This window comes from Labrus bergylta, chromosome 24, assembly GCF_963930695.1.
Source record: "Labrus bergylta chromosome 24, fLabBer1.1, whole genome shotgun sequence".
NCBI classification, from domain to species: Eukaryota; Metazoa; Chordata; class Actinopteri; order Labriformes; family Labridae; genus Labrus; species Labrus bergylta.
Window position 1 is genome coordinate 8,142,378 of NC_089218.1, and position 20,417 is coordinate 8,162,794.

The window sequence follows — 20,417 nt, forward strand, 5'->3', positions numbered from 1 at the left end:
TACTAGTAAAACAACAAACAAGCTAGATAAAGAAAAAAAGAAAGGGAAAATTTAATTCAGAGAAAATCATTTTTTCATGGGACCATGTGGCCATGACAATTATGTCAAAAGAAATAACATGACTTTATTAAACAATCAAAAAATATACACACTTAAAATACAGTTCCCCATTAAATGCTGTGCACCATAGTCAGAGTAAAGAAAAATAGAGGAAAAAAATGAATTGCACATTCACAGTTTGAGGAGAAAAAGAAAAAAAGGAAAAACAGACACATGGAAGTATGAATGAGAATGAGCATAAACATGTCTTGGAATATTTTATTTTTTGCTACAAAACATGTTCTGTTTTGTTAGAAATGTCACCATTCAAGATCAAGACAGACATTTAGACAATCTGAAGTAATCAGTAGTCAAAAAAATAAGTTACAGAGATTAATGAAAAATTTACAAAATGTTCAAAGAATTTATTAAACACAACGTTTTGACAACCAACTGTCAAAAGTAAAGATAGTTAGACTGTCAAATTATGGATAAACTGCAAAGGTTTTTTTTCGGTCTGTTCTGGACGGAGACATAAAAGAATATGATTTCTTTTTGTACTGCCAGATGCAAATGTAAAATTTGTGGATTTTTGCTGCATCAAAAAAATACAATATCAGAAAAAAGATTTACAATAACCTAAAACGTGTATGATGAACCCAATTTAATAACCCAACATTTGTAACTGAAAGCTTTGAATGTCTTGTACACTGACATGGTTATGTACTTATGTGCCCAGAAAACAGTATAACTGTAAAGCAAAACAATGAGTGACAAATGAATAAAACCTGCAACACAGGGATTGCAGGAATTATTTTTCCAGTCATGTTATTAACACTGCTATATTGTGTGTAGATGGATATAAGAATAAATGTACAATGTAAACATACAAGATTTATGACAACAAATACATTAAATCGTATCAACCAAAACCTTCACAAGAAAACGTATGTTATTGTACGAAAATGTATACATGGAGCCGATGACCAGATACCATTTTTATAACTGGACATCAACTGCCCATTACTTAAAAAGTGAACTAACATTTCAGAGACTCTGCTGATGTATGTAAATGAAGATGTAAAGCATTAAATGATATTAATACAATGAGATATGTTGCAACTATATTTCTATTTTGCCTTCATCTATTGTAAAACATTCAACTCGACCTTCATTGTACCTGTCTAACTACTGTAAATATGAAAATGTACCATTAAAAAGTCAGTGCTATTGCCCTTGCTGATATGATAAGACTGTATAAAACATGGATGCACTCTCATTGATGTCAGCCATTGGTTTTGTAGAGGCATTTTGAAGCCAAACGATGGCAGTTGTCATAACTTTTGGACAACTACTAACAGACAAATACATGGACTAGAGGCCGGTCTTTAGCCTAAGGGTAAACAGCTTCAACCGCCTGCCTGTCAGTCAACCCAGCCGTGCCCATACTTATACAAATTTATGACAAAAAACTCTTAGCCTTAATAAAATAAAAACAGAAGAGTTATAAACAAATTTCAACCCCGTACAGTGTGCACCAATAAAAAAATCAGCTCTTGATACCAAAGCCTTTTTGAACCAGGCTGTAAACATGTTTTATTTCTGCTGGGAAAGAGGGCTACTTAATATGGGACCTCATGGGGTTTCCTTGGCTTTTTGATCCAGCCTCAAGTGGATACTCAAGGAACTGCAGCTTTTTGCACATCCTCATTGGCTTGATTTTTCAACACTGGAAGTTGCTGGTTTGTTGATACACATTTCTTACATTGGGTACAACAAGAAACCAGAGAATGTGGAGTGGACATATTGACCAGCGTAGAGTCCTGAAGCCTGGTCGGATGGCAGCTGTATATGCACAGAGTCTCCTTGTCGCAAAGGTAGTACAGCACTCCCCGATGCCTGATCCAGTAAGCCCTTCTTGTACTCGTCATATGTGTACATCACCGGCTCATTGTTCTTCATCAGTGCCACCCATACATTTGCTCCTTTGCAGTGGACGTGGTAGGCAAAGTAGTAGATCCCTGGTAAGCTGCAGGTGAAGATACCAGTCTGGGGATTGTAGTCTTGGTTGCCGTTGTGTAGGAGTTTGTCAAAGATGACGGGGGAGCCGACACGAGGGAACGGGTTTGTGAGCTTAGCCGTGAACGAAGGCATCTCCAGGGCGACTCCTCCAATCTCGCCTTCATTCTTTGTCTTCTTCCAGCCTTGTTTCTGTCCGCTGTATGGGCCGGACACAGGGAGGATCTGTCCCATGTCTGGAGATGCTGAAGGGAGGCCTGGAGGACCGGGTGGTCCAGGTAGTCCTGGTTGCCCTGGAAGTCCAGAAGGGCCACTAGGACCAGGGTTACCTTGAGGACCAATATGACCAGGGGTCCCTGGCTTACCCTCACCAGGATATCCAGGTTTACCAGGGAAACCTGTTTCGCCTTTCGGTCCTGGCAGCCCAGGAGGTCCAATTGGTCCCCCAGGTCCCATAAGACCTGGAATACCCTGTGATCCTTGGTGGCCTTTCTCTCCAGGCTGTCCCCCCTGTCCTCTAGATCCAGGCAATCCTCCACCACCAGGGTTTCCAGGTAAACCCCTCATACCAGGTTCTCCTTTGGGGCCCATAGGCCCTTGAAAACCTCTTTGGCCTGGTTGTCCCCCTTCTCCTGACCGACCTGGTTGACCTGGGAGACCAGGAGGGCCTAAGTCCCCCTTCGTTCCTGGGTACCCTTTAAGTCCCCAAGCACCACCCTCCCCCTTTTGTCCTGGAAAGCCGATACTGCCTGGAAGTCCTATTGGACCAGGTGGGCCAGGCATACCGCTTGGACCGTTTGGGCCAATGACTCCTGGAAGACCTCCGTGACCTTTATCACCCTTTAGTCCTGGAGGTCCAGGGAGACCGGCATGACCCTTGTGACCCTTAGGTCCTGGAAATCCTGGTTTACCATATCCTGGCAAGCCTGGCCCCCCTGGTAAACCAGGAGGGCCTGTTTCTCCTTTTCCTCCAGAGAGCCCTGGTTGTCCTCTAAAACCATCTGTTCCTGGTTTCCCAAGTCCAGGTAGGCCAGGCGGTCCTGGTTGACCTCTATCACCAGGTAGTCCTGCCATCCCAGGCTCTCCAGAAGGACCTGGCTTTCCTGGTATCCCTGGCTGACCAGGGAGACCATTCATGCCAGGTTTACCAATCCCCTGGATGCCAACATTTCCAGGTGGACCAGGTGGTCCGCCAGGTCCTTTTAAACCTGGCAAACCAGGTAGACCAAGCCCTTTGTCTCCCTTTGAGCCTGAAACACCGGGGAACCCAGGTAGACCTTTTGGGCCTGGTTCCCCAAGAGGACCTGGCTGTCCAGGCAGCCCATGACTTCCTGGTTTTGAAATTCCAGGGAGTCCAGGGGGACCTGGGAGACCTGCGGGCCCAGGAAGCCCAGTTGGCCCTTCACCACCAGCAGGACCAAGATCCCCTTTTGGTCCATGTAATCCTGGTCCTCCAGGCTTTCCAGGCAATCCTGGCATGCCAGGTTTTCCAATCCCAGGGTAGCCTTGAGGACCAGGAGGCCCTGGCTTTCCTGGCAGCCCTGGCAATCCCTGGCCTGGTAGCCCAGGAGGGCCTTGTGGTCCTGGTGGTCCAGTTGGTCCTGGTGGTCCCTGAATTCCTTGTGGTCCTTCTCTGAGACCTTCACCACCTGGACCAAGAGGAGGGGGACCTTTAGCCCCTCTGGGGTTGAATGTTTGTCCTGACAACAGAGAGAACATTTGGTTCGAGAGAGGTGAACTTTGACCCAATGAGTCAGTATATATGGATTAAAAAACACCTTAATCACAAATAATCATTAAAATAATGTTGACAATGTTTAATACTTTTAGTTTAAATCTTTAAAGCTGCTACTCGACTTTTTAAAATAGATGCCTATGGTGGCCTATGGTGATAAAACAGGCCTCAATTTATGGATCTAGGATTTATGTAGCCTGTGTGTCACATTTTTCTTTAAATTAAACGTGATAACGGGATTTGAGGACACTTTTGTTCAAGGGGAAGCCTGTTTGTCAATAAACATTTTCTGTCCTTATACCTGAGTTAGGGAGCGGTGTATATATGTTGGCAGTCAAATATCACCCTTTACTTCTAGTGAGGGGTCTCTTCTCTTATAATTGTCAAACTTATAAAAGATGAGGCTATATATCCAATAGTATCCTGTGTTCACTAAAGGTCGTAGACATAAATGAAAAAACACAATAAAGAAAAAGTCATAATGGAAAATTTGCCACCGAAAAAAACAGTTTGTGGTCAATTTTGAAATGTTCTTCAAATATTACCCTATAATCCCAACGGATCGGTTCCCTGTGTAATAATTGAAAAATGTATAAATATTAAGCATTATAAAGCAAAGACGGGTTGAACTGTAAAATGTCCTGAAGCCATTCGACCTGCGGTTTGATTTCCGTGTCATCATTGTTTCTCACAAACTAGTTGACCTCACCTTTGCCTTCAGTTAGTGGCCTCTCTTTGCCCATGTGCAAAGGAAGCTGAGGAAGCTCTTTGCCGTACTGAGGCAGTAATGGCGCTTCTTTACCGTAAGGCAGGTGCGGCATCTCATTCCCCATGAACTGTTGCTGAGGGGGATAACCGTCGTTGTATTGTGGCAGCGGCTGGTGCTGTGGGGGCGGCTGTTTGTGTGGATAATACGCTCCAGCATGGACCAGGTGGACTGAACACAGGTGGTATACTGTGATGAGTAGACAGAGAGAACGGAGGGGAGCTGCTGCCATTTTTCTGCACAAGAGAAGACAAAATGCTAAAATTTAACCCTTTATGTGCAGACTCTTTTCTTACATCTTACATTCAGCTTTTGAAACTGTCTTTTCAAAAAATGTTGTTGCTAATGATTAAATAAGCTAATGTTGTTACAAAAATAAAGGGTCATTTTTTTTAAAATCACAAAATCCTACAATTCCAACAATGCATCAACATATTGTTTTGTAACCCTTCTATGCCTTTATAATACAAGTCTTCATGTTAAAACTTTGTAAGTCTCCAAGCCAGAGCAGAAATTACCCTGATGACATCACGATGACATCATCACATATAGCAAAAACAGATGTTATACAACTGTTATTACAGGCTGAACTATTAGTCAAAACTAGTATCCTGAGTTATTGGATTGGAGAGGCATTTTACATGGTTGCTAAATTTACTTTTACAAATCCCAAAAGGGACTATTATAAATAGGGGGTTTCAACACTGGACGTTGAAACCCCCTCCCGTTTGCCACCAAGAACTCTGGACTAATAACTCTGAAGCTAACATCTCAAAAGTACACTCAGTTTACTGCACATTGCACATATTGCACAAGTTTACCTTTTCTTTAAATTGTATTTTATTTTATTTACCATTTTGTACCTTTTGCACAATTTAGAATTTATTACTGTAAATATTATTTATCTTATTTTCACCTCATTTTATTTTATCTATTTTTACCTTATCTTTTTTTACCTTATTTTGGTTGTATTGCACCGCGGGACGGAGACAAACGCAATTTCGATTCCACTGTATGTCTGGCATATTTTGAAATTGACAATAAAGTTGACTTTGACTTTTGACTTTGACTATTAAAAAATGCATTATACATTTAAATGTGTTAGATTCATCTGTAGTTTATTAACACACACACACACACACACACACACACACACACACACACACACACACACACACACACACACACACACACACACACACACACACACACACCAAAGTAAATACGTGTTCATAATTTCTACGACCAGCAGGCTGCACTGTTCAGCTGAGGAGAGGTCTTATGAATCCCTCTGTGGTCAAACCAAAAGAGAAACATAAACAACTCACTGTCTGATTTTCCTCTCGTCCTCCCTTCCTTTTGATTACATGTCTATTCAAACATGCTGTGAAAAAGCCTCGGAGTCTCATATCCTTGAAGTGAATTACACTAAGCTCATGCTGCTAAAACATATATATCATAATTAAGAGGTCCCGTGGTCACGTTTAAACATCATCCTTAATCTTTTGAACATGTTCGACCTGAAGAGATCAGCTAAGATCTGCCAAGAGCGCGGCGTGATAATAAACTCTGAAGGCTGAATGTATATATTAACGGTGCTGAGCTGTTTGTGTGCCCAAGCTGTCGGAGAGATGAATTAATGAAAATATGTCTTGCTTACATTTCTTTCTGGACAATTATTAAAAAAAGCAAGCTAAGTGGTTTCAGGCTGAATAGTCCTACTGTAGGTTATTTTTAGCACACACTTCCTGATCTGTAACAATCAGTGTGATCCAGATACAAAGTACGCAAAAAGAAAGCCAACCAAGACAATAAACATCACAAGGTTAATGTCGAACTGTCCAATAAATTATGTTTCAAAGTAGATATTAATGGAAAAAAAACAACTATGGCTCAACATGCCAAGCATCTTTTTGTGTGTGCATTTCGTCCTTAATCACACTTTAATTGGTCATTTCTTAAACTATTCTCCACAATTCCAAACACATAATTTGCTCACTTTCAGGTATTTTCTCCTCTCAGTATGAAGGTCGTTGCTCCCCCTGGCCTGTGCCTCCTCCACCCAGCTTCCCTTCTACTTTACGCTGCTTTTCTGGGTCGTTTCCGATGCCATGAGTGGGACGGTGGCCATGCACAGAATCCAGCCAGGTGTTAGCTGCAGTCCTGCTGGGCCCTGTGAAAATATGAATGTCAGGATGGATGAATGTAGGGCTGTGACCTTTCGCAGAGGCCTGGGGTTTGTAACACTGAGCTGCCATCCAAATGGTAGACATATTTTGGAAATGATAGTTATGCCGAGACACACCTCTTTTCTTCAGGAATGCATGGACAGATGGGGGTATTAAAAATAAATGTATCAGAACTGTAAAATCATAAAACTGTATCTTTGCATCTCATCTGGGAGCTGGGGATCACTATGAAATATCTTTTGATTTAATAGTGGGGTTAAAAAAATGACTTTTACACACAAACCTGTCGTAATACTTCAACTGGAAAAGCCTGAAGCTTCTTGTGATAGCAGAAAAAGACGGCAGGAACTGAAATATTTATTTAAGTTAATACACTTTTCTGTAAATACCTAAAAGTCCGTACCAAGGCAGATACCAAAAGCTCTGCAAAAATCACCCTCAAATGTTAAATCATAGGGAAATAACTCTAAATGTTTTTTAAGAGATATTGCTGTTTTGTTATGTACTTCTTGTATTTTAAGCATGTTTCATCTTTTTTTAAAGTGCCACCTCGTATAAAGTATAAGTTTGAACGGCATACATTTGCACATGCAATTAAAAGTCACATTTCTGCCTCTTTTAATGCCATGAGCAGACAACACAGTATTGATAACTCATAACCAGAACTTATTCAATATTAATTATACGTTTAAATCCAGCGTGATGGACCCACCAGATCGAGTTAGTGGACCTAAAGTGACGATGGGCAGATCCAGCACCACGGACAGAGCCTGCACAAACACAGCATCACTGACCTTTGACCTCTTTTAATGTTCATCCCAGACACTTCATATCAAGTCAGTACATCTACATCACAGCATGGAGCTGGAATAAATCACCCTTTGTTTGTTTGCACAATGTGTGCACTGTAAATCACTACATTTGGTAAAAGCAACAGTAAACTATTCATTTTGAAACATAACTTTTATAATAGTTATATATTTACAAAGGTAGAATAATCATTTTAATGTGACTCTCTCTCTTTTACATATCAGTAAAATATTTTTATTTGTATTTCTTTTTGCCTCACCTGCTCTGGAAGAGATTCGGAGCTTTTAGTAGCTTTTATGTGATTTCACATTTCAAAGCTTTTATTGATCTATCCCTTCTTCATCTTTTTATCCGTTCTTAATCCTCCTTCAATCGTTTTCGCCTTTTCATTGATCCTTTCCATTATTCATGTCACTGCTCCTAGTCTTGTATCCGTTCCTACTCCTTCTCTTAATGTTGAACTCTTCCGTCCTCTGTTGCTTTGCTGTATCCATCTATCTTTTATCCTTCCTTTTTATCTTCACTTTGCTTTTAGTGCCTCCTCTTCTTTATTGTTGTGTTGTTTTCATCCTGTTGACTTCATATCTTTTATTTCATTTCCCACACTGTATTGCTTTAAGAACTCTTTAATCTGAAGTATTACCAGCTGTGACAGGGGGAACACGTGGGGAAGAAGGATGGTATTAAGTCAAATGAAAGGCTTTCCTTCTGTACTCAAAGTCGTCATGTAGGAAAGTAGAGACAGACTCAAAGGAGAGCTTCACTGTTAATTGAAAGCAGCTTGTTGTCTCTCCGTGTTTCCCTGAGCCGTGGTGCTGGAGCTAATTTGTCAAACATCTTTTTCAGATCTGAACCCAGTGAGGGAATGATCCTCAAGTATGGATCTTCTAAATTGAACATGATTTCACACGTGGGGATGATAGACCCCATCATTGCTGCAGTCAAAACGCCCCACACTTCCCACAATGCAACGTTTTCTCTGCAGACAAAAGAGGAACACATGGTTGGCGAGGAAAAGAGACGACCTCCATTAAAACACAGGTCAGGACCAGGACAGGAGGATGCCATGAAACACATGTTGTCTTTATGAATACGTCAGAGTTTGAAGCTTAGAGCCGACAAAAACACATCCTGTTGAATCTTCAGGATGAGCGGCTTTAGAAGACGAGCTCGTTTAGGAAGCTGGATGCAGCTTTTGGCAGAAAAATCATTTTTATGATCTAATGTCTGACACATTGGGGGAAGGTTAAGGACAACATATGTGCTTAAAGCTGCACAAGTTTTCAACACTAGATATTCATCCTTACTGTGCTTTTCAGTATAAAACTTGTAATTAACAGTCTATCTTAACTTCATCATTTCTTTATTGCCGCACATTATGTAAAATTGGCCGCCAGGGGGCTCTCAATCAAAGCAATAACAGAAGATGACATCGAGGCTAGCGGGGAATCAAAAGGCAACACGAACGGACGAAACCGACCTGAGAGAGAATATTTTTACAGACAAATGTATCCGAGCATAATGTACATTAAGTTTTTTATCACAGCAGCATACAGTAACAGTACGGCAGCTTTCAGCAGCAGATCACGCTTCCTTATGCAGCGGTTTTTGATGTAACATCCCGTGTTTCCATGGAAACGATCAGCATTTTAAGTCTGTCATGGTGGCTCATCAAGAGACGTCCTGTTACAACTATGAAATGACAGATTTCTCTGGTTTTGATAACTGTATATATATATATGTATATATGTCTCAGCCTATGTTATATATATACTGTATATATAACATAGGCTGAGACAATTAATTATTCATTTAGATATTTGAGATACATACTACACCTTTAATTACAAGCTGTCAGGCAGACAGGCTGACCAGCACTGCCATTATTATTGAATCATACAACATGAAGCTTTTGCAAAAATAATTATTTTCAAATGTTTTACTTCAAATATTATTATTATTATTTGCTATGCAATAAAAAGAGGAGACAGTGTTCTTTATTGTCTTCTTGTTTCATGTCTTTAATTCTTCCTCATGCAGCTACTTTCTTTTATAAATCCACACAGTATACATCTCTCCACAGATGAACTGCAGGACACCAAAGTTTAACGCTAAAATCAACCCGTTTCCTGTTCATCATCATGAGGTGAGTACATGAAATGAACAGTCGACTGGAACATTATGCTGAGAGTTTCTTATCACTCCTTACTCTTCACTTTTTCCTCTGAAGGAGGACTCGGAGGAGCGAGGCTTTGATGAGACGACGTTCACCTCATCAGTCATCTTCTGCTTTCCAGACAGAGTAATGGGAAAGTAATTGGAGTAACTGTGTCTGGCCAAGAGACTTAATTCTTCTACAAAGTATTAAATTATAAAGACATTACACTGTCTGTGTGTGTAGCTTTGATTACTAACTGAACGTCAATGTTTCAACACAACAAATAGAGTGCTACCCCAAATGTGCTCAGGGTCGAACATCAGCTTTCAATTATTGTTCAGCAAACATGTCATAATGATAGGCTAAAATTTATTGAGCTTTTTAAAGTGAAAGCCCTGCGGAGATAAAGTTCAATGTACAGTGTGCTTTTTTTCAACGTGCAGCCCGTGTTTCTGACGGAGAGATATCATCAGGGGACTGAGATTTATGCTTCTACATGTTGCTGGAGGCCGACCAGAGAGCGGGGGAAATGTACTCTGAGTCTATCAAAATGAGCTGATATTTAAGATCTGTGCAAAACAGATGAAACGTGACTCCTCTTAGTTACAGAAGAAACCCCCTCTTCTTTGGAGCCTGGCTCAAGCCTGTTCTCTGGTACTTTATGTATGAAGTAAACTCTCCATGACATGTTCATGTTCCTTTTCATCCCTCATATGACAACTCTCCATGACCTTTATTCCCTTCTACTTACAGTCTTCTTCTATTTCTTTCTATTTGGGCTGTCATTACATTAACAGATGTCCCAATAAACCTATCAAGAAATGTAGAGTCACTTTCTTAATCCTTGTTGTTATGCTCTCTCTGGTGCTCTTTAGTTTGCATGTAAAGGAAGGTGAGCGAGAATATTATTCTTTGTATAAAGGGCCGATGGTCTAAAGAAAGCAATCAGATATTAACACAGAAAAGCAAAAGCAGATGTGAAACTTTCAGAATGCCTGGCCAATTTTATATAAGAAAAAAACATCAGAGGACTACTACTACTAAATACTGTGAACTACTAATGTACTTCTCTAATCAAGCTATAAATCTGAACCTAGCCATTCTTTTGATATCTGGCACTGGACTCTTAAACCTAAAGATTTTAATCAGGCAGGACGGACCACATGAAAACCTCAAGCCTCAAATACAACAAGTTCATATCGTTATAGAATTGTTATTGTTTCGGTATTGTTTCGCATCATATCGTATGGTATCTCACTGCATCGTAATAATGCCAAAAAGCTGAATAAGATGAGCTGAACATTAAGACTGGAAAAAAAGGGAAAGATCTTTGAGTGTCTAACGATTCGATTTTCGATTTTTTGGGTCATGGTTTAATTCAGAATCTATTTTCGATTCAAAACGATTCTGGATTCATAATTCAAAGTCTATTCATGAATTAATACTTCAGGATCTACCCCAGTCATCTGCGAGACTGGCTGAATTTCTTGTTGCTCCATTTGGCATTCTACTGAGTTAAAGAGCTCAGGTAGCAAGGGAGTGACTGAGTAGCCAAACAAATGTTATGAATCTATTTAAAATCTCAGAGGATAAGAATCTCAATTTTTTAACCACCTCCCCTGATTTTAATGCGGAGCAGTTTTTCCAAAAACCCACTACACACTTTGTTACAAAAAGTGCTTCATTCCAACACTGAGCGCCTGTTTGTTGATGCTGTTACTTTCTGTTTTCATGCTAAGTGACTTACATAGACAGGTTAATAAAAAAGCGTGTGAACCTTAATGATTATGGTTTTAAAAGATCATAATTTCATCTTTTTCTATCTTTAATATCAAAATGCTAAAGTCTGGCTGCAGGTTTCAGCCTTTCTAGAGGAAGTCATGCTTGTTGTGTCGAGTGTGTGTATATTTTAAAGACTTACAATCTGATGAATCTGAGAAGTAAGATGAGATGCTTTTAAATTGTCCTCTTTTAAGGATCGACATAGTTTTAAATAAACAGAGACATAAATGTGTGTATCATCTGCATAACAGTGTCGCAGTGCATTATTCTCCTGCTTTGTAATAATGTGACATCATGTAACGGAAGGAAACATATCCCTCTGTTTATGTGAAAGGCCAGACAATAAATATGTGCTCGACTCGACGTCCTTAAATCCACTGTGGTCTGAACGACAAAGACCAAACAGGATTCCTCTTACAAACAATCGCTCTGCTTATTTTTCCAGCTTTTCATCTCTGTCCCAAAACTTAACTTTGATGAAAACTCTTCAGACACCTCCACAGCCCTCGCTCGATGACAAAGACTCGCCGGCCCCCCTCAATAGACGCTGGTCCCTCTGAACCTCTTTGCCAAAAACAACCACGGCCGGCCCCGCTTGGTTTCCAGCCACAAGTCTTTTATCACCTCCATCTTGAAAATAATCAAATTTCCATTTCTCCTCTGTGTTCTCCTCCTGACCGATTCCAGATGGGGAACTCTACTGCTTGATAAACAAACCATGAGAAACAGAGGCATGTCATTGCTTACAGATCCGGGTGCCAGTCTTAATTGCTTGTGGTCAGGTTTGACTACAGTGTATCTTAAACAGATCGCAGAAGGTCTTTCTTTTCAAATGAGGCAGCGAACAGCGCCGCAGGACACGGCTGTAAACAAACTATTATCATGGCTTAATGAAGACAACTAGAAGCTCGCTGGAAGCCTTACTTTCACATTTTTTGTTTCCCTAATGATCCTACACTATTGTTTGTAAAATCCTGTTTGGATTAAACCTGAGAAAACTTGTTTGTATATTTTTTATTGTCAGATTATCCAGACGTTTCATATTGAGTCTAAACATTTCTCCTGAGCCGTTACTCTGCATATTCAAACTGATATTTCTCTCTTTGTTTATCACATCCCAACTCTCATACCCTATTTTATTTAAAGACTATCTCTGATATTGATTTGGCATATGCTTGAGCTCAAATAGATTTTTACATTTGGTCGCAGACATCACAATCTGGGCCAAGTAACCATGACTGAAACCCAACAACAATACAGATGTTATCTCCTTCAACAGCTGTAAATCAAGTCTTTTTTATCCACTGTTGCACAAAACTACAATCCCCTCCTAACACTTTTAACAGCATTGCCTCGAACATAATGCAAAATGTATGTAACTTATCTGTCAGCACAGTGTGAAAAAATCCACACACACACACACACACACACACACACACACACACACACACACACACACACACACACACACACACACACACACACACACACACACACACACACACACACACACACACACACACACACACACACACACACACAGGAATGTTACAATCAGCTGACAGAAGGTAGCATGAGCGCCAAGACAACATCTGGAGAATTCACCTGTGTGTGTGTGTGTGTATGACCATTTGTTTGCATGTGTGTGTGAGTTGTTACTGTTGTTGCTGTTGATGCATCATCCTGAAGAGCAGTGGTTCTCAACTGGTGGTTTGGGACCCAAGAGTGGGTCACGGAGACATTTTCAGTGGGTCGCAAATGAATGCCTGGAAATTAGTTGTGCCAAAAAATCTATGAGCAGTTTTTTTCAATAAATAAATCTGATAAATTGATGAAAATCTGAAATTAGCGGTCACAATTTACCTTTAAGGAGTTGCTGGTGGGTCGTGGGGCTAGACCAGTCTACAACCACAGCTACAGTTATTAGACTATAAAATGTTGTAGAGCATGTGGCTCAATAGAGGGCGCCAAACTCCATTTTCTTATTCAATTTTCAGCCCATCAATACTTTAATCAATCTGTACTATTGCTCTTGTTTTTCCACAGAATGGGTGGGTAGCTAAAATTTCTTTGGACTGCAAGAAAACTCAAACATATCCGGACAAAGACGTTATCCCTGGCTGATTAAAGCCATTTTTTACTATCTAAATTTTTGTTGTTTTTAGTGTAATCAATACTTGACTTTGGTTTATTGCATCACGCCTTCCACTCGCCGTCCCTGCAGAGCAACAACGTATTTCCTTACTTCATATTCACAAACCTCAACTCTTATTCTGAGCAGATTCTGGACTCCAGGCTGTTTTTCTTTCCTGCATTCGCTGCCCTTTCTGTCTCCGAGCAGGAGATTTATCTCCGATCAATCAACAAGAAACATTTGTGTTTTTCCGCCACATTTAAACTGATCTTGATCAGAAGAAAAATACACCAAATTTCCCTGCAGAAAAGCTGGAAAATGAAGCAAAAAGTGCACGTTTACTCTACTCGATCTGGTTCCTTCAGCATTCCTTTACACCTACTCGATCTCTTTACAAAGTGAAGGCCCGGGTTGCCTTTGGAGACGTCCTTAACCTCAAACTAAACAAGTCAGATGACCTTAGGTTGGAGTGAAAGTCTCGTTTAAAGGTGCTAAAACATTGAAAAGTGATGTTCCAAATAACCACAGGATGTAGCATCCGGATGTGTTTGGAATTGGCAGAGCTCATGTAGCCTTTAACGTACATACATGCACCTACAGCTCGCTCACACTCTGTCAGGCCTCTTCACACTTCTCATTGACACATTTTCCTTCTCCTGGAGCTCCGGGAACCACAACTCACCCAACGTCTGGCCACAATTTTCATCTCAGACGACGAACTGAGAATTATTTTCCTATTAGTTTCGAGTTCTGTCAAAACAGACCGTCTGGTTTCGCACTAAAAGCTCGGCCGAGGTAAGAAGCACTTCAGCTTTTTACACGAGTTGTTTCTACATTTACAGGGAAAATCAGTGGAATCAAAGACGAGAAGAAAGCATTCTTGAATCTGAAAGTATTTACCCTAAAAAGAGTTTATTTTACATGACATGTTTCTCTATCTCGCGCAGCAGGAAGGAAACACTTGAGGCTTTTTCAGACTCTTCCACGTTTTCGCCTGAACCTCCTGCGGTTTTCGCCACATTTCTTCTTCTTCTCTCTCGTATTTGCACTGGCTCTCGACGGGACACTGTACTAGTGAGAGATTATTTTTGTAGGCAATAATAACGTTTGGCCAATGATCAGATCTGATCACTTCCACTTTGCTTCGACCACAGACTCCAGTGGGGAATTCTGCAGTTTGCAGCTGCATAAATACATTTTGTGTACTGTGTAAAGAGCTGCCCGCACTGTGAAAAAAGCCACATGTGGCCTTTCTTCTTTATTTTACTGTCCTCTTTCCTTTTTATGCTAATTGAAACAACTACTGACCACTTTTCAGTTCAAGAATTATACTTTTCATTCTAATATCTCACTTGAACTCATTCTTTTACATTAAAAATACGTGATTACTCAAAGAATGAAATGCATCTGTAAACAGAAATGCTCATTTCTTTCCACTATCGATTTTTAAAGAGAGATGGATTGGCTCCTGACACATTGTTTTTGCTCAGTTATCATGAATCACTTGCAAAAGAAAAGGATGCAATAAAAAGATAACCTGATGAACCTTTAATTATTGGATAAAGATATAAATGATTGTGTTCAAACAACTTTGTTCCCCCCTCTCCTTTCCAGTCACATTAAATACATCACGACCTTTCAGATTTAGATTGTGACCCGAAGTGGGACCTGCACCTTCTGTTGGGAACAACTGAATTGAAGGAGCTGTAATTTGGTTCACTTGCTCCATAGTCGTGCCAATACAAATAAACATTTTGAAGATAACACTTTCTTTTTGTGTGATTTTGAATGCAAACCTTGACTCTCATTTTTTTTCTCAAGAGTGCAAGAATTCAAATCTTTACTTCTACTTGTAACTTCAAAGATCAGAAAGCCTTCCTCCTTTGCTTGCCAATAACTGTGATAAAAGCACAAAAACACCGAAAAACTGCACCACAAATTAACCACAAATACCTCGGAAAAATCTCCAAAGATGAATGCTTCAAGGGTTGAAACACACAGAACATCAAATAAATAGAAGAAATGGAAAACTCCAGAGGAACAGTAATTGGTGAATGTTGGATGGTAAGAGCAGTGTGATATTAAAAAATAACTATGTGGTGACTATATGATGCTTTGGGAATGTTTTGCGGTAATGTTTATTACCGGCAGTTTCCCTTTGATGAATGTTTCTCCCCCGAGTATTTTCTAATATTTACTCCACGTAATGCACACACTGCTACGAGTCATCAGTCATCTGGGTTTGGGCTGTCTGTGTTTGCAAACTTTCTCCTATTTTAACACACATTTCAATTTATCTACATCATAAAATGCCCCGGGATCATCGGGGTCTCCCTGCTACATGCGCGCATGGTCTGCCCCGTGACAGTAATGAGATATGACGACGATCCTGCGGAGCTTAATGTGTTATGCAGTCACTCCGTAAAATATGCCACTCAGAGAAAAAAATACGATCCTCCCTTTCCCTTCTGTCCAGATGTTTTTGCAGTGCAGTATTTACGAGGGATAATAAGAAGTACGACTGTGTCTACTCGGGAGTTGAGATAAGAGATACTTTGCAGTAAATCTGCAAAATTTAAAGCTGTAGCTCTGGAGTAATGTTTTTAAAGGAAACTGCCACATGCAGCACAGGAACACAGCTAAAGGTATCTCTATATGCGGCACAATGCGAGTTCAACCCCATGCAGGAACATGTGCTCATATTTGATAATGCAAAAATGTCCCAACCACAGGCTGAGTGGGATTAATATCTCATATTTTGATGCTTCAGAGCACTGCACGGTAGCAGCAGAGCGCGGGGACACACTGCCTGGAATCACAGTGGCTGCAGCTGCGGGATCAAGAGACACATTCCCTCTGAGCTGCATAAACACTTCCTGTTCAGTAGGTGAGAACGGTGAAGGAGTCTGAGTGCGAGACTGTGAGGGGAAAATACTGTCAGGGGACATTCACAGAGCAACACATCTATAAAGTTACAGACTGCTGACAGAGGCAGCTAATTAACTCCTGCACAGACTTTACAACACGGTCTGGGGATCACAACGTGCAACTACAGCTTAAAGGAAGCATCTTTACAGCAATAAAACCCAAACACAACAAACTTCATCTGAGACACTTCACGTCCTGTTGCCTCTTTGACAAAGTACGCTCTGTATCTGAAACAAAGGAAAAACTGCAGCTCAATCAATCCACTAAACAGTAAAATAAATGTTAATATGAATACATACGTGTGCATGGGGTGAGTTAGAAGAGATTATTGATACCAGTCTCATCTCTTTGCACTAATTGAGGAGCCACATCCAGAAGGTTATCAGCATAGCTTAGCATAAAGACTGGAAATAGGGGGACAAGCTAGCCTGATGCTCTCTAAAATGTAAAACAATCTGCATATGAACACTTCTAAATCACCTCGATTTAGCATGCTTCTTTTGAAATCAGAGGCAGATTGAAGCTAATCTTTTTGGTTGCTGATGACGGACGTGACAAAAGATCAGGGCCCGTTTGCACGTTTTGTTCTTTTTGCCCTGAAGTGAAAGGATTACAGCGTTAATGTACTGGTTCATTAAAGGGAAGGTGAATGCAGTCAATTCCTGATGTGCTGAGTGGTTTTGAAAAAATAGTTTTCCTCTTACTGGACCGCCTAACACTCCAAAGACTTGCAGCCAAAACTCTGAGAAACAAAACTCAAAAGAGTTCACATGAGAAGATCCAACTCCCCTCAGGCCGTCGGACCGTATTCAACAACAAAGCACTAAACAGGTAACTTCAACGACATAACCGTGATCATTACCTGAAGATTGAGGGAACATCAGACCTTTAGATCGTATCAAACGGTTTGCAGAAGAAGGGAGTTCTGCTCTTCCATACAACACGGAAAAAACATGCAGTCCTGGAAAAAACAAAACAAACAAACCCCTGAAATTGCTGCAGAGTCTGGTTAGTCTTGAATTATTCCACTTCTGATTAAGTCTTACAAAACAGTCAAGCATGCCCCAAACACACAGCCTTATAACCTAAAAATGTGTTGTACTGAGTTTGAGTATTGAGTTGTATTCTTCTGTGCTGCTTAAGCCCAGAATGGCACAACAACATTTTGCTGACGCCAACAATCCTTCATGATTACATTACAAGTTTTACGGTAATCAAAAGCAATCAGCGACTTAATTGTGCCACTTCTTTAACCTCATCTACCACATTTTCCCCTAATTAAGAGTTTACTCTCTAAGCGCTGCAAGTAAACAGCTGCAAATCATCCAGCAACGTTCCCACAAAAACCAACTTGTCTGCGGTGATAGGAAATGTTATTAGGAAGCGTATCACGTCGGCTTATCAGAATGTATGGAAGTCTCATTAGCAAGACGAGATACATAGACTGTTACAGTAAGCTACCTTTGTATGCAAGTTAGAGCTGCTATCTGATTCATTCCCACCCTCATGTAGTAGAGAACAGAGCTACAGAAAGTTGAACAGCTTCACTCTGGATGTGTTTATATATCATGATTAATCCCTGTCAGGTGTGAACAAGGATTCCTGAGTGTTTCCTGGCAGGTGCGCACTCTTTTTTTTTTTTCTTCTGTGTGGCCATTTTGAGTGGACAGAACTTTGAATTGTGACGTTATTTAATCCATTTTTAAGTTAGACTATTTATGTCTGTTGCGAATCCATTTTGCAGTGGGAGACACATAAAATCTGACTCCTTCAGCATGTTTTAGGTACAAAATGTAAAAAAAAAAAAGAAAAGAAAGTTGTGTGAAACATCTCCCATAGCCCAGAACTTTCCATCTCTGACTCATTTTTCAGAACAAATATGCAGCCAGAAAGCCACTCTCTTAAACTGACTTTAATTCTATTTTCTGTAATTTATGATGAAAACCTAACCTTACACTGAATCCTCTTGTTCTTCAAGCTCTGCATAAAATAAAACCTCTTGAACATTTGTCTTTCCGTTGAAGGAAACGCAACTAAATTTTCAGAAAATTGCTGCTGTCAAGATGCTGCACCGTACGTTTATTTTAACAAGCTTAAGAAGGAGTTATTCTTCCCAGGTGTCTCTTTATGGATTATCTTTGCCTTTGGAGAACTGTCAGACACTATCTGCAGAGACTTCTGTCAGCAGCGGTGAGCTGTGTGAATGTCTTATGAAACACTTTAAAAGTCAAAAAAAGACTTTGCTTCTGCATGTCCATGTTCCTCAGTGCTCGTACTCTGATTCACATGCAATCCCAGAAGCTACATGTTTTTAGAAAAAGGCACTGCAACTGGACAAACATTCAGGGAAAACAAAAAACAACAAGCTTGAGAGCTAATGAGTGCATCTAAACATTGACCTAGCTGCTATGCCAACCAAAACATCATGAAATCCTGCTGTTCCAGTGGTGATGCATCACTTACCTTTGAGTGTGTGCTGCTGCTGCTGCTGCAGGCTGGAAGTATCACAAGGCTTTGAGGAGTTTGGGACAGACGCTGAGCAGCAGCCCTGGTGAGGGTTTGGCTTTTATCTGCAGGTGGGTGGAGCTGAAGCACGGCCTGGATCTCTGCATGTATGTGAGAGACGGAGAGAGGAAAACAAAACAAAAAAAGTGGTATCAGTATGAGAGAGAAACAGCTACTGGGGCTGTGTGTTTGCTGCATGAGAAGTTCGAAGAGAGTGGAACAAACAAAAAAAGGGAGCTCATTCAGCTGCACAATCGCAGATCAGGAGGAGGAAGATTCTCGTTTGTCTTGGACGTCTCAGCGCATTCTTTGCATGCAGAAAAGATTTAAGGGCAGGGTCTCACTTTGGTTTTGGCTGAGGTCAAGATCTAGCTGAGAGGAGAGTTCTTTGTCAGATTACCACTGTACACACACAGTAGTCTAGAAAACAATCCAACCACAAGGTCTATAAGAAGCTATTCTGCATCTTTTGATTGTACAGAGTAATGCAACTTTCCAAGATCGATTATTAAGAGGTTGAAATATCCATGTAAAGGACATTGTATTCGAGTTAGGCAAAAAAAACAAAAAAAACCTTGCTCATTTTTTTTTTCCACTCAGTAATACAGTTACATCCTCCTCTTAAGTAGCTGAGAGTAACTTTAGCATTAAAAAGGGAAAGAAAGGGAAAAGTCTGTGCTTAAACACAGAGAGTTTACAGCCATGCAGCTCTAAGAGGCACTTTGATGCTGTGAGCTAAAAGCTAAAGCCAGTAATGCTAACGTCCACACACAGTATTTAGCAGGTATAATGTTTACCATATTCATCATCTCAGTTTAGCATGTTAGCATGCCAATAAACACACAGTAGATAGCTGGATTTGAAGGTTTGAAGGATTACACAGATTCGCATATTGATGTATTTTGGGCCTTTTTATGCCTTTATTTGAGAGAGGACAGTGGATAGAGAGAGAGAGAGAGTGGAGAATGACATGCAGGAAAGGGGCCACAGGTCAGATTCTAACCGGGCCACCTGCCCCGAGGTACGCGGCCTGTAACCACCAGACCACCGGCGCCCCACAAATTAGCATCTTGACATTATAACTGCAAAGTTTAAACTGTGTGGGTGCTAGGGGAACATTCAGAGGATCACTAAATCAACAAGAATGAATCATCTGGGTGTCTCAAGTTTTTGACCAAATCTATCCAATATTTTGCATTAAGTCAATCCGAAACCCAAATGATGAACTGATCCATCCAGTCAACAACAATCACCCTTCTAGCCTGGTGAAAAACAAAACCTCAATGTTCTTCCAAAGCAAATCAAGATAGGAATACCTAAACAGAAGAGCTAAGCAAATCCAAAGGCTGCAA

General features: G+C 40.5%; 1 protein-coding gene across 4 annotated transcripts; it reads right to left on the reverse strand.

The window, feature by feature from the left end:
• Window positions 1-302: 302 nt before the first annotated feature.
• On the reverse strand, window positions 303-19,263 carry LOC109990157 (collagen alpha-1(VIII) chain). 4 transcript variants are annotated; one of them, XM_065952085.1, is made up of 5 exons: window positions 19,024-19,261; window positions 17,423-17,521; window positions 6,559-6,732; window positions 4,503-4,795; window positions 303-3,758 (listed from the first exon to the last, which is right to left on the reverse strand). In XM_065952085.1, the coding sequence occupies exons 4-5, from the start codon at window positions 4,789-4,791 to the stop codon at window positions 1,801-1,803; spliced, it is 2,247 nt and encodes a 748-aa protein (XP_065808157.1). In that variant the 5' UTR covers window positions 4,792-4,795; window positions 6,559-6,732; window positions 17,423-17,521; window positions 19,024-19,261; the 3' UTR covers window positions 303-1,800. The 4 variants fall into 4 exon arrangements, with proteins under 4 accessions (XP_065808157.1, XP_065808158.1, XP_020497822.2 ...); XM_065952086.1 differs by lacking the exon at window positions 17,423-17,521 and having other exon boundaries at window positions 4,596-4,795; window positions 19,024-19,263; XM_020642166.3 differs by lacking the exon at window positions 17,423-17,521.
• Window positions 19,264-20,417: the final 1,154 nt, after the last annotated feature.